The sequence below is a fragment of the Macaca nemestrina genome, chromosome 6 (assembly GCF_043159975.1).
Source record: "Macaca nemestrina isolate mMacNem1 chromosome 6, mMacNem.hap1, whole genome shotgun sequence".
NCBI lineage: Eukaryota > Metazoa > Chordata > Mammalia > Primates > Cercopithecidae > Macaca > Macaca nemestrina.
In genome coordinates, this window is record NC_092130.1 from 172,064,617 (window position 1) to 172,076,973 (window position 12,357).

The window sequence follows — 12,357 nt, forward strand, 5'->3', positions numbered from 1 at the left end:
AAAAATTAACCAGGCAAAGGGGCACACACCTATAGTCCTAGCTATCTGGGAATCTGAGGTGGAGGATTGCTTGAGCCCAGGAGTTCAATCAGTGAGCTATAATCCATCCACTGCACTCCAGTCTGGGTGACAGAGCAAGACCCTGTCTCTAAAAATACAAAAATGAATCATTTATTTGGTGCTTTCTACGTATCACATGTTGTGTAAATGCATATTTTGTCTCCTTTTCTCCTCTTACGTACAGGAAATACTCCTTTTAAGAAAGTCCTTTGTATAATAAAATCCTGAAGGTTAAATAAGTAATAATGCTTACTGGATTTATAATGTATTTTCAATACACTGATGTTTTTATTGCAAAAGTCTTTACTGTGAACAGCCTGGCTTAGTAAACTTCATAGCCCCTTACCACCTCCAGGCGGTGGATAACTTGTAGCCCGTTCATCTGGATACATTTCCAGCACAGAGCAAATCTCATTTCCTAAGGCCAGGAGCGCCTGGTTTTATAATGCCAGTGTCCCACTGAAGGGCTTGCTCTCATTATGGGATGGAAGCCGGTCCATGTAGCATAATGAATGAAGCATGCAGAAATTGGCGTGTGTTTCAGGCAGGAAGCTTGCATTGCTGAGCGTCTCTTCTCTGAGTATTATTTAAGACTCCAGTGGAGCTCAAGTTACAGATTATGGTGGTTCTTTGTATAACTCCTAGTACAAGTATGTAGCAAGTGGTTTCTTTATGTTTACTCTATTTGATAACCACACTGGCAAAGTATCCTCACTGACATTCATGAAACCATCCAGACTGGCATAGAGTGAGAATTCAATTCGAACTAAGGATCCCTCCCCAGACATGTATAAGAGGCCTTATGTTTGCAATAACCAACAACGGAAAGTGGTTAGATTTTTAAAATTCTTGTTTTTCCTACTGACATTTAGAAGTTTGTGCAGTACTTACATCCTAGAAGTAGCTAATTAATCAGAGAAGCAGAAAGTAGATTTGGATTCAGGAAGAAGAATGGGTTAGGAGAGATGGTGCATGATATTTCAACATTTTATATAGAAATCTCAAAACAGTAACAAAACAACAAAAAGTCACTTTTCTCAGACGAAATATGTAAACCACTCTAGGTGGTGCTTCAGAGCCCTGCCCTCTTAGAGACTGCAGTCCTCAAAGTCATCCAGATCCTGACCCTCAGTAAGACACACGACAATCACTGATGTAAAACGTCACCCAGGCCCAGTGGCACAGCTGAGCTGTGACAGACTCCAGAATTTCCTGTGCAACTTTGATTAGTGTCAGTCAGAAAGGATGGAGTTGAAATGGACAAATAGACCCTCAAATGTAGTTAAGTGGATGAGGAGGCAGTTGTTGGAGGAGCAAGTGCAGGGATCTGACCCTGTCCATTAGAACCCTTTGATACGCAAAGCAGGTTTTTTTTGTTTTGTTTTGTTTTGTTTTTGAGACAGAGTTTTGCTCTGTTCAGCCCAGGCTGGAGTGCAGTGGTGTGATCTCAGCTCACTGCAACCTCCACCTCCTGGGTTCAAGCAGTTCTCTGCCTCAGCCTCCCAAGTAGCTGGGATTACAGGTGCCCACCACCACACCCCGCAAATTTTTGGATTTTTAGTACAGACGGGGTTTCACCATCTTGACCAGGCTGGTGTTGAACTCCTGACCTGGTGATCCACTTGCCTCGGCCTCTCAAAGTGCCAGGATTACAGATGTGAGCCACCACCCCCTGGCCCGCCCAGCATGTTTGCAGCAAGATGCAAGGGAGTGAGTGCACGAAGGGGCTGATCAAATTGGGCACTCCTGCAGGAGGTTAGGTGATTGTGGGCTTGACCACCATGTGCTAGTGTGCTAGAACAAGAATGGATTTGTTGTCCTAGAAACAAGTAAATAAACAAAAGTGCAAATATTTATTATCATTTAAAAAAATAGTAGAATTACTGACGAATTACTTGAAGAGATGTTGGCATGAAAACTGGTTGTGGATTGTAGGGCACATGAGAGCTTGGCTGTGCTTTTACTATCTTTATTGTTTTCTTCTTGCATGGTGAACCCAGGGCGTCACACTGTGTCCCACACAGACACAATGGGAGTTCAGCATAAAAGGCAAGGCTAGAAAATTTTCAGGTATTAGAGAGCTCGGTGGGTTGCTTACAATCCAATACATAGGTTCTATAACTCTGAATGCTCTTCCAACTATTTGAAATAGAAGCACTGGGTGGAGTATTCATTATAGCCAGCAAAAAGAAACCAAGAAGCAGTAGAGTATACCTCAAAACCAATTATTGGCAATTCTGGCAGTCACAAATAAGATTGATACATGCGGACATAAAAATAAAGATGACAAGGCATGGTGAGTGATCCTGCCTCACCCCTGCCACTGAGAACTCCCTGTTAGGTCTCCAATTTCTCTGAGTTCCTTAAGAACAGCAAGAGATTCTCATTTTAATATTATGCCTCCTGGTTTTCATGCTACCAATTTTTTTTTTAAACACTGTACTTACAAAACATGACCTGTGTGCAAACTTCACCCAGAAGGTAGGCAGCTAATTGCCACTGTACTTTAGATATCACCACTGATTTCAGGAATATACACCATCACACGTAACGCCATGCTCAGAACTAGCACTCACCTGCGTAGACATTAGATCAAGCCTAGGAGAGCTCTTTTTCATTTTGCAAAACATGTGTTGACAGGTAAGGACATGTCCCTGACCTCCAAATGTTACTGTTCAATAATGTAATTATATAAGACTTCCTAGCACATCCCCTCACCCCCCAATTACGACTGCTCGCATATTCACTCAGTGTTTTCTTCCCTTCTTTGTTTATACACTCATTTCCCTCTGGTCACTGAAACTCAACAGACCATAGAATTGCTGTCCTGCTCCAAGACCAATGCATTTACCATTCACCATTCACCATGAGTTGAATGGCTTCTCTTTAGTGCCAGGCACATTGTGTTGTTCTTTGGCATTTATAAGGACTTTCAGTTAATTTACAAATGCTTTCCATGGATCATCTCAGCTGGTCTTGCAGTAGCCCTGAGAACTGAGCAGAGTAATTATTTTCCTAGCCGCTGGACAGACAGGTAAAGAGACAGACACTGAGAGGCCAGACCTCACCTCAGACCATGTGGCAGGAGAGTTACCACTCACCTGATTTCGTGTGGCTTGAGAGCTATGAAGCCAGAGTAGCACTCGGGTCACGGCAGGGCGGAGCCCCTCACCTAAACTCACACAGTCTTTGCCTGTGGAACACGGGGTGTCCCTGCAAGGGTGTGATACTAAATTAAGCCTTGGACTGGATGCATGAAATCCATTTAACTCTCAGATTCTCTTTGTCTACAACCATCCTATCATTTTATGGCATATGGAGCGTTTTATCAAACGCTGTACAAATATTGTCAGGCTGGGCGCGGTGGCTCAAGCCTGTAATCCCAGCACTTTGGGAGGCCGAGACGGGTGGATCATGAGGTCAGGAGATCGAGACCATCCTGGCTAACATGGTGAAACCCCGTCTCTACTAAAAAATACAAAAAACTAGCCGGGCGAGGTGGCGGGCGCCTGTAGTCCCAGCTACTCGGGAGGCTGAGGCAGGAGAATGGCGTAAACCCGGGAGGCGGAGCTTGCAGTGAGCTGAGATCTGGCCACTGCACTCCAGCCTGGGCGACAGCGAGACTCCGTCTCAAAAAAAAAAAAAAAAAGTCTACTTTTAAAAAAGCAATTTCCATCGTACACATTTGTACCTCTTACCTGTTATAAAACCTCATATTAGATGTGACATGTTATAAACAGTAGTTTCAGGTGGCATGGGCCTGGAAATTCTTTTCCATCAAACTTACTTATGTGAAGTTCTACTGGAGATCAGTCACCATTTGTACCAGGAATTAAAGTTTATGAAAGACATGAGAAAGGTTGGTAGCAGTTTTCTGATTCTGAGCTTGGCTCTAATAAAGCTGTGCTTTCCTTTCTATCCCTCTTTTTACCTCATCGTTGCCAGAAACAGTCTTATATAACACCTGCCAGCCTCCCCACAGCACAGCTCTGAATTTATTTCCCAGCAACAGGGCTGATTTTCCCCTTGCACATCCCAGATTCATCTCCACGATACTTGCTCTATCTGAAATATCTCTCCTTCCTTCTTCCTTCTTTATTCCTTTCTACTCTCTTCTCCCCCCTCCTCTCCCTTCCTTCCTCATTTCCCTTACCTCCTCATTTCCCATTCTTCTTATAAATTTGCCACGTTCTTTTCCATATTCCTGGACTCTAAACCCTTTTAAATAATTTCTTCTAATTTGAAATACAAGCTCAAAGCAATAAGGCGAGCACAGTATTTTTGTAGCCCATGTGAACGCTGTTCTGCTTTACAGATTAGAATGACCTAATGCTATCACCTTGAAATCTATGTCTTGCTTACAGACCCCCTGCTACAGTAGAAAAACTAATACATCTATAAGAGATTCTTGATTGTTGCATTTTCAATTTGCTACCTGATTGATTAGACAGATATAATAGTATGTGTTTAGCCACTCAGCTTTCAAGTGACTCGACAGAAAAGGAGGAGTTTCTATGCATCTACTGTTTGAAGTTAGCAATCACTCCCACTTTCATTTTTTTTAACTTCTGATCAGTTCATTTATGAGGATGTTGGGAGACTCCCAAGATATGAGTTCAAATCTAACATGAAAAGGATGCTAAGGACAGGGGCTGCAGGAAGAATAGAGAAGCAGACATGTTTGCATACTTCAATCATGGATTGTGGCTTACTGGATTTCCAAGTGACTCTCCAGCTAGGATGGCCACAGCCAGCTGTGCGTGTCCAGGCTGCTGGCTCTGATAACCCGGCCTGTCTTCCCTTGCAGTGTGGCACCGTGGACCAGGGCCTGTACGTGAACCTGACCGAGAGAAATCTGCAGGATGCTCAGAAGTTCATTCTGATGCATGAGGTGGTGCAGCCGGTGACCACAGTGCCCTCCTTCATGGAGGACAACAGCCGCTTTTCCCACGTGGCCGTCGACGTGGTGCAGGGCAGAGAAGCGCTCGTCCACATCATCTATTTGGCCACAGGTAGGAGCTCTGCCCTCCTCTGAGGGGTTTTCTACCATCTTCTGATTTTGTGTTTTAGATTTAGATTCTAAACATGCAATTTCAGTTTCAAGCTTTACGTCTGCTGTCTCTTCCTGCAACCAGCAAAACCCGTGATGCTCACTTACCTTCCTCAGCCTCTGTGCCTCTCTTTGGAAAGCTCAATTTATTTTCACTACATTAGTCATAGCTTTAATTGGAAAGACAATGGCTTGTTTCTTTGCTATTATTCCTCACTTATTCATAAAACAAGTCTTTTCTTGGCAAGACCATTTGAATTTGGATAATTTAAGACAGAGGTATGCTTTGTTGGAAGACATTGCTGGGTGAAATATTATCTTGGGATTTTCATGGTGATTTCTCATTTGTTCAAAAACAGCGCCTTCAGCAAAATATTTGCGTGGATGGTGGTGCATGGCAGTGTTCAAAGAATATGTTTTGGGGCATAAATAATAGAACATTTACAGCAAATATAGGCAGCGATACTTTCAAATTACAAATAACAATTAGATCTCTTCAGTTTCCAAAGAAACTAGAGTGTAGAAGGCATGTTCCATGTCAGTTTATTACACAGACAGCTCTGAGTGTGTGAGGCCAGCCTCAGCTCTGTGGACTTGTCCCTCTCTTTCTTGCCTTCAGGTCCCCAGACAGAGCCACCTCATGGTGAAGTCTGCCTCTCCCCATTCTTTGTCCAGTGTTCTGTATAATTGTCATTTCTCATGGAGCACAATTACTGTTTTTGTTGCTGACAATAATATATTTTTTTGGTTGAAAGAACTTCTCAATTCCAAATTACATATTTACCACATATTTACCAGTTAGTTGTTTTTTTGTTTTTTCCATGAAGTTGCTACTATGTACTGAACCTTTACTATTTGTGGAGTTCATTTGAAGCACTGGGAAGTAAACTGGTGAACACACAGGCATCACCTGCCCTGCTGGACCTTACGTTCTAGTGGGGACAGCGGATACTAAACAGACCAGTCAGTAAGACGCCAAGGAGGTGATGGCGAGCAGACACAGCAGACACGCAGAGAGGGCTGTGGCCCCGGGTGCCCAGCAAGCTCCTGCATTTGCTAGTCAGCATCGATCTCTGCTAGGAAGTAATGATGAAGCTGAGCAGGGACTGAGCAGATGGGGCCAGCCCTGCACCCATAAGGGAAACAATCCATGAGCCAGATGTGGGACTGGCCGGTGGCAGGCAATGCCACTGAGTGGTCAGGTAAGGTAAGGACAGATGTGACCACTGGGTGGGCAGATGGAAGCCACAGCTACCTCTCAGGGCCAGTTTGTGGGAAGAGGAGGAAGTGGAGAGGAGGAGGAGCACTGGCTGAAGTCAGATGGAACCAGCTGCTTAGGGCATCTCTTCTAGAAGCTTTTCAGGGAAGGGAAGTGGAGGATTGATGAGGTGTCTGGAGGAGATGGAAGGAAAAGGAAAGGATTTCGTTGATTTTCATTTGTTTTAAGAGAAAAGAAGGAATTACCATTGCACTGTCTTCTTGTTTATGAGACTGCAGACAGGATTGTTTCTGGAATGAAATATTTATAGAAATCTCAAAAAATAGATCTGGGCACGGTGGCTCACACCTGTAATCCCAGCACTTTGGGAGGCCAAAGCAGAAGGATCACTTTAGGCTAGAAGTTTGAGACCCGCATGGGCAACATAGTGGTACTGCACATCTACAAACATTTTTAAAATTAGGCAGGTATGGTGGTGCACACCTGCAGTCCCAGCTACTTTGGAAGCTGATTTGGGAGGATTGCTTGAACCTCGGAATTTGAGGCTGCAATGAGCTAGGATTGCACCATTGTACTCCAGCCTGGGCAGCAGAGTAAGTTGCTGTCTCAAAAAGGAGGGGGAAAGGATGAAGGCTCAAGACCTTCAACAAAGAGGCAGCCTGAGCTGAGCTTCCTTCTCTGCATCCCTGTCCTGTCACTTCAGTCTACAGAAAAGCAGATGGAATAGAAGGCATCCCAGCAGGAGCAAAAGGACATGTGCCACAAAGTTACTTTGCTTGGAAAAAAAGGGAGAGCAATGTAAATAAAGTAAGTACCCAGAGTTGAAATGATGAAAGAGACAAAATGAGACGAAAAGGAAGTTCACAGAGATGAGGGAATAAATAGAAGATCAAAATGATGCTCTATTCTACTACAAGAGTAATAATTAAACTAGAAACTTCATGGAAACAAAAACACACCTAAAGCTTAGACAGAGAGTAAGTGTTTTCAGTGATTAAGGTGCAACATGTAGAAATAAAAGATAAGGTTTTAAATATGAAGGACCCACGAAGACCATGGAACACACAGAGTGATTGGTGTCTTTGAACCAAAGAATGCTGTCTGTGGAGCTAAAAACTTGTGCCCAAAGACACTATCGAAGAAAACTACCCTGAAAGAAAGGAAGAATTGAGTCTGAAAATTTCAAAACGTACTGTATTTGCGCAATATTAATTCAGAATAAATAAACACTAGCCATGTAAGTTTTTGATTTCCAAGAATACAGAAATAATTATTTAGGTATTGAGGAGGAAAAAAAAATAACCAAAAATGAAAAAAGTCACATGATCTCAGGTTAGTCTGCAGCTGTATAAATCTGTGAAACATGGTTATACAAAATTCTGAGAAAAAGAAAATGTGAATTGAGCATATTATACTCACCCAAGAATAAAAAAAAGGCAGACACTCTCAAAAATGAAAATCTCAAGGAATAGAAAACCAAAAATCTCTTTTACAAACACAAAATAAGACTAATTCGGGGCTAAATTCAGCCAAATGATGTGAGAAGGTTTGAGAAAGAAAGGAAAACCAAAATAAGGGAACTCTCAATACCAGATTTCAAGTAGAACAATATATGCACACGTTAGAGGAAAATAAATGCGACTCAAGAATGTTATTCTAGGGTAATCTTTCTATCAAAAATAAAGGTACATGGAAAATTTAGGGATAATGTATCTGTGATTCCTACTTCAAAAACAGAAAACCTTGGCTGCTAGCCAAAGAAGCAAATCAGAACAAAAACCTCAGGAAAGACGTTGTGGAAAGAGGGTGAGTGAGGTGTTGGGGACCCATTTTACTACCTGAGGAAGAAGCAATAAGGTGTCACCTGAACCAAGACTCTGGGGTGCAGTGGAGCATAAGGAGCTCAGATAACAGAGAAGGACTGCTGATTGGTCAGGTCATCAGTTCAACAGCAGGTTCTTTCAGCCTTACTTGACCCTGAACCCTCAGCCATATGCTCTGCTTCAGCTACCACCATGGCTGACAGATTCCTGCGCAGGACCAGGAGGTTCTTCCAGGTGATGCTGAGCAGCTGGTGGTCAGGCGTCTGTGGCGCTTTGCTACACCTGGGCTTGGATGAGATCCCACTCTTCTGGGAGTGGGATATGGCTTCTCAAGCAGGTGCTGGAGGAGCTGGTAGCTGCAGCCCAGAAGTGCAGGAGGATGAACTCCCCGTGAAGCAAGCCTCACCCAGAGGGATGTGGGGTATGAGCAAAATGCAACTGGTGAATTCCCCTTCCATTTTCACCTCCAGGCGACTGTCCAAGGGCAGGCTCCTCATGTAGCCAAGCAGATGTCTCTTTCTGTTTCATCATAAAGGAAGAGCCCCTTGGTAACAAATCATGTAGCATCACTCCCTGATCTTTCCTGCTCCATATTCCTTTCCCTCACCACACAGCCCTGGGATTGCACCCCCAATAATGCATTAGCACCGAATCCTTGAATCCTTTGCTCTGTTTTCTAGGCAACCACAGTAAGGGATCCAACAATGCCTGGAGTTCATTCAACCCTGTAGAGTTTCAGGGCTCCAGATGCAGGCAGGGATAGCTAATATGTGCCTTCTAGCTATGTTTAAAATTTCAGATTTTAATCTAAGCATAATTATAATTACTGAAAGTTCTGTAAAGAAAAGAAGTTACATGATATGAGGCATGTTTTCAAAGATTACTATCTATACATCCTGGAGAATGAATCAGAGGGTAACAAAAAGGGTAGAAGGAGGGTAAAATTTGGGGTAAAATTTCTTTCTATACTAACAGTACTGTATTGCTACAGGATCTGCCATTGTATAAAAATAAGCAGGCATTCTAGATATCATTGCATTGTAATTGAGTGAGGGAGAATAGGCTGGGGTCAAGGCTATTGAAGTCATCAAGGTGGTCTAGGAGGAGGTGAGCATGGCAGGCTCAGCCTGAAGATAGGCAGGTGTCACCCTCAAGGAAGCAAACATTACTTCTTAGGGGGACAAAAAATCTTATTTTTGTTCACATAGACATGCACTATACAAGCAAATATACAGTACAGAATATCTGTAGTAAAATTTCATGGGTGAGGGGACAATCAGGAAAAACATGTGAGAAGTCTTCTTGTAGGAGTGATAATGGAACACCTATCAGTTTGAGAAATGCTGCTCTTGGTTAATTTCTTGAAGAGAAGCTGACAGATGCAGCAGGTGTTTTGGAGGAGTGGGAGAATGGGTGCAATTAAGAATGACTCCTGGCCGGGCGCGGTGGCTCACGCCTGTAATCCCAGCACTTTGGGAGGCCGAGGTGGACGGATCACGAGGTCAGGAGATCGAGCCATCCTGGCTAATACGGTGAAACCCCGTCTCTACAAAAAAATACAAAAAATTAGCCAGGCATGGTGAAAAGAAGACACTGGAGTTTTTGTGCCAAAATTCACTGGAGAGGGTTCAGCAATGGACAAGATAGACAGATACCCTGATCTCAGGAAGCGTATGTTTTGGAGGGGGACAGAAGCAATAAAACAAGCAGTTACATTAAATGTTAAATAGGAAAAAATGAAACAGGAAGATGGGATGGGGGAGGCAGGGCTTTCAGTGTTAAGAAGAAACGTGCAATGTGAGGAGAGAAACAGGTCCATTAAAGTTGGAAGTTGTGCTGTTTTTCATGGGAAGTTGGGGTGGAGGGAGATTGGGGCGAGTTGAGGAAATCTATACCCATCTAGACAACTTCTTAATAGATGAGTGACTCTAAGGCTGGGAGTGAGGTGGGGCAGGGGGTTGGGGGAGACAGCAGAATGGAGGACCATGGGGGATTGGCAAGGGCACTTTACCTGTGGGTGTCAGCAGCCAGTTTGCACCTGTCACGGGGAAATGCATCTGTAAATGTTTCTAGTCTCCCCTCTCCATCTCCACGTGCTCACTATCGCATCCCTTCCAGACCTCAGAGCAGTGTTTCTATCAATCCCATCCCCAGTTTTCCGAGATGCAGACATAGAACCTGGGCTGAGAGGCCAAGCGGAAGGAGAGGACTTGGCTGAGGGGCTGAGTTAGGCCCCAAAATAAAGCACCAAAGGGAACCAAGAGAGGGTATGAGCTGGGGAAGGAGGTGTGACTGTGTGTGTGTGTTTGGTGGGATGCCGGGGGTCTGCCAATTGAGAAAAACCAGCCACCGGACAGGTGAGAAAGGCAACAACAGAAGAGTTTCTAAGGACAACACCTGAAATCCATGCCGTTCAGTGCTTTTGAAAGGTATTGATACCAGGTAAAGATGGAATTTCACCTGTAAGGACTTTGGAGTTTTGGCACATGTGATTTTGACTGTTTTCAGTACAGGTTAGATCCTGTGAACCTATGAATCTGGCTTTTAAAAGTTTACTACTGCCAATGGACATCATCTCACTGAGGAGGAAGAATGAGGGAGTAAGAAAGAGGGGTCCCCAAGTCAGGGAGGTTCTGAGGTGCACAAGGGGTGGAGGCAGGGGTCAGAATAACCTCAGGGAAAAAAGAAGAGATGCCCTGATGTGCCTGGGGGCCCGAGACTCACGCCTGTCACCTTCACTTAGCTTTGCCCTGAGCACCAGGGAGGAAATGTAACGAGGGACCTCCCCCGTTCCCGCTCTTCCCTTCCAAACTCATTTTAAGTACAGAAGAGTGCCTTTTTATGGTTGCTTTCTACGAATCATTTTTAAAGTCAGGAGATCAATATGACTTCCCAAATGAACTTGTGGAAAAGACAAAGAAACAATGTTCTATATACTCTAGAAGTTTCTTCTGCAAGAGTGACAGTGGCCAACTAACTCGGCAAATGGGGAAATTCTGTTTCTAACTTTCTTAACTCCCTTCATTTTTTTTTTTGTTTCTAGCATCTAATGTCCAAGGCTTTCAAGTCCCTTTCTAAAAAAAGTAAGGCGAGGCTAAGTGAGGAATAGACCTTGACATTCCCTTTGAACAACATATATAAGACTTTAGAGACCCCAAGGATATCCGTCCGGGTACCAAAAATTAAGTTAATACATTTACGGTTGCCACTACTCCTAAGAATTATCTCACTCAATGTTTCTAAGCAATTTGCAACTATCTAAGTGTCAGGAACAAGTATTAACTTGTGAAAAATTATGTTGGATTTTTTTTTTAACATTCACTCCAATTTCTGTCCTTCTCACCAGAAATTATAAATCCAAACCGAGTCTGGACTTGCATTATGTGTGCTTCTTTATGTAAGGGGCTCCCATCAACTAAAGAGGGTATGTTGTAGAGTCTGAGTGCTTATTTGATAAACTTTAATGAATTTTTTTTTTTTTTTTTTTTAAGACAGAGTCTCGCTCTGTCGCCCAGGCTGGAGTGCAGTGGCTGGATCTCGGCTCACTGCAAGCTCCACCTCCCGGGTTCACGCCATTCTCCTGCCTCAGCCTCCCGAGTAGCTGGGACTACAGGTGCCCACCACCTCGCCCGGCTAGCTTTTTGTAATTTTGTAGTAGAGACGGGGTTTCACCGTGTTAGCCAGGATGGTCTCGATCTCCTGACCTCATGATCCGCCCGTCTCAGCCTCCCAAAGTGCTGGAATTACAGGCGTGAGCCACCGCGCCCAGCCGAATTTTTTATTTATTGATGGAATAATTGCTGCAAGTAATAGCAACTCAATTGCCTGGTGGTGTGGGTTAAACTGTGTTCCCAAAGAAGGTATGTTGAAATTCGTAACCCTTCAGTACCCTATTTGACCTTATTTGGAAACAGGGCCTTTGAGCATGTAATTAGTTACGTCGAGATGAAGTGATGCTGGAGTACAGTGGCCCTCTAATCCAATATGCCTGGTGTGCTTGTGAGATGAGAAAAGAGGCAAGCCAGGAGAATGCCATGTGACAACATAGGCAGAGACTGGAGTGCACACATGCAAGCCAAGGAACACCCAGAATGGACAGCTGGCATCAGAAACTAGGATGAGTGAAGAATTCCACCCAGATTCTTAAGGAAGCATGGCTCTCCTGATACCTTCGTTTCAGACTTCCAGCATCCAGAACTGTGAGC

General features: G+C 43.8%; 1 protein-coding gene across 6 annotated transcripts in view; it reads left to right on the plus strand.

The window, feature by feature from the left end:
• LOC105489489 (semaphorin 5A) overlaps window positions 1-12,357 on the plus strand; it is a 512,498-nt gene that overhangs the window by 354,429 nt on the left and 145,712 nt on the right. For all 6 annotated transcript variants that reach the window (XM_011754315.3, XM_011754312.3, XM_011754314.2 and 3 more), the window contains exon 11: window positions 4,868-5,072. In XM_011754315.3, the coding sequence (XP_011752617.2) occupies window positions 4,868-5,072 (205 nt within the window). The remainder of the gene's footprint in view (window positions 1-4,867; window positions 5,073-12,357) is intronic.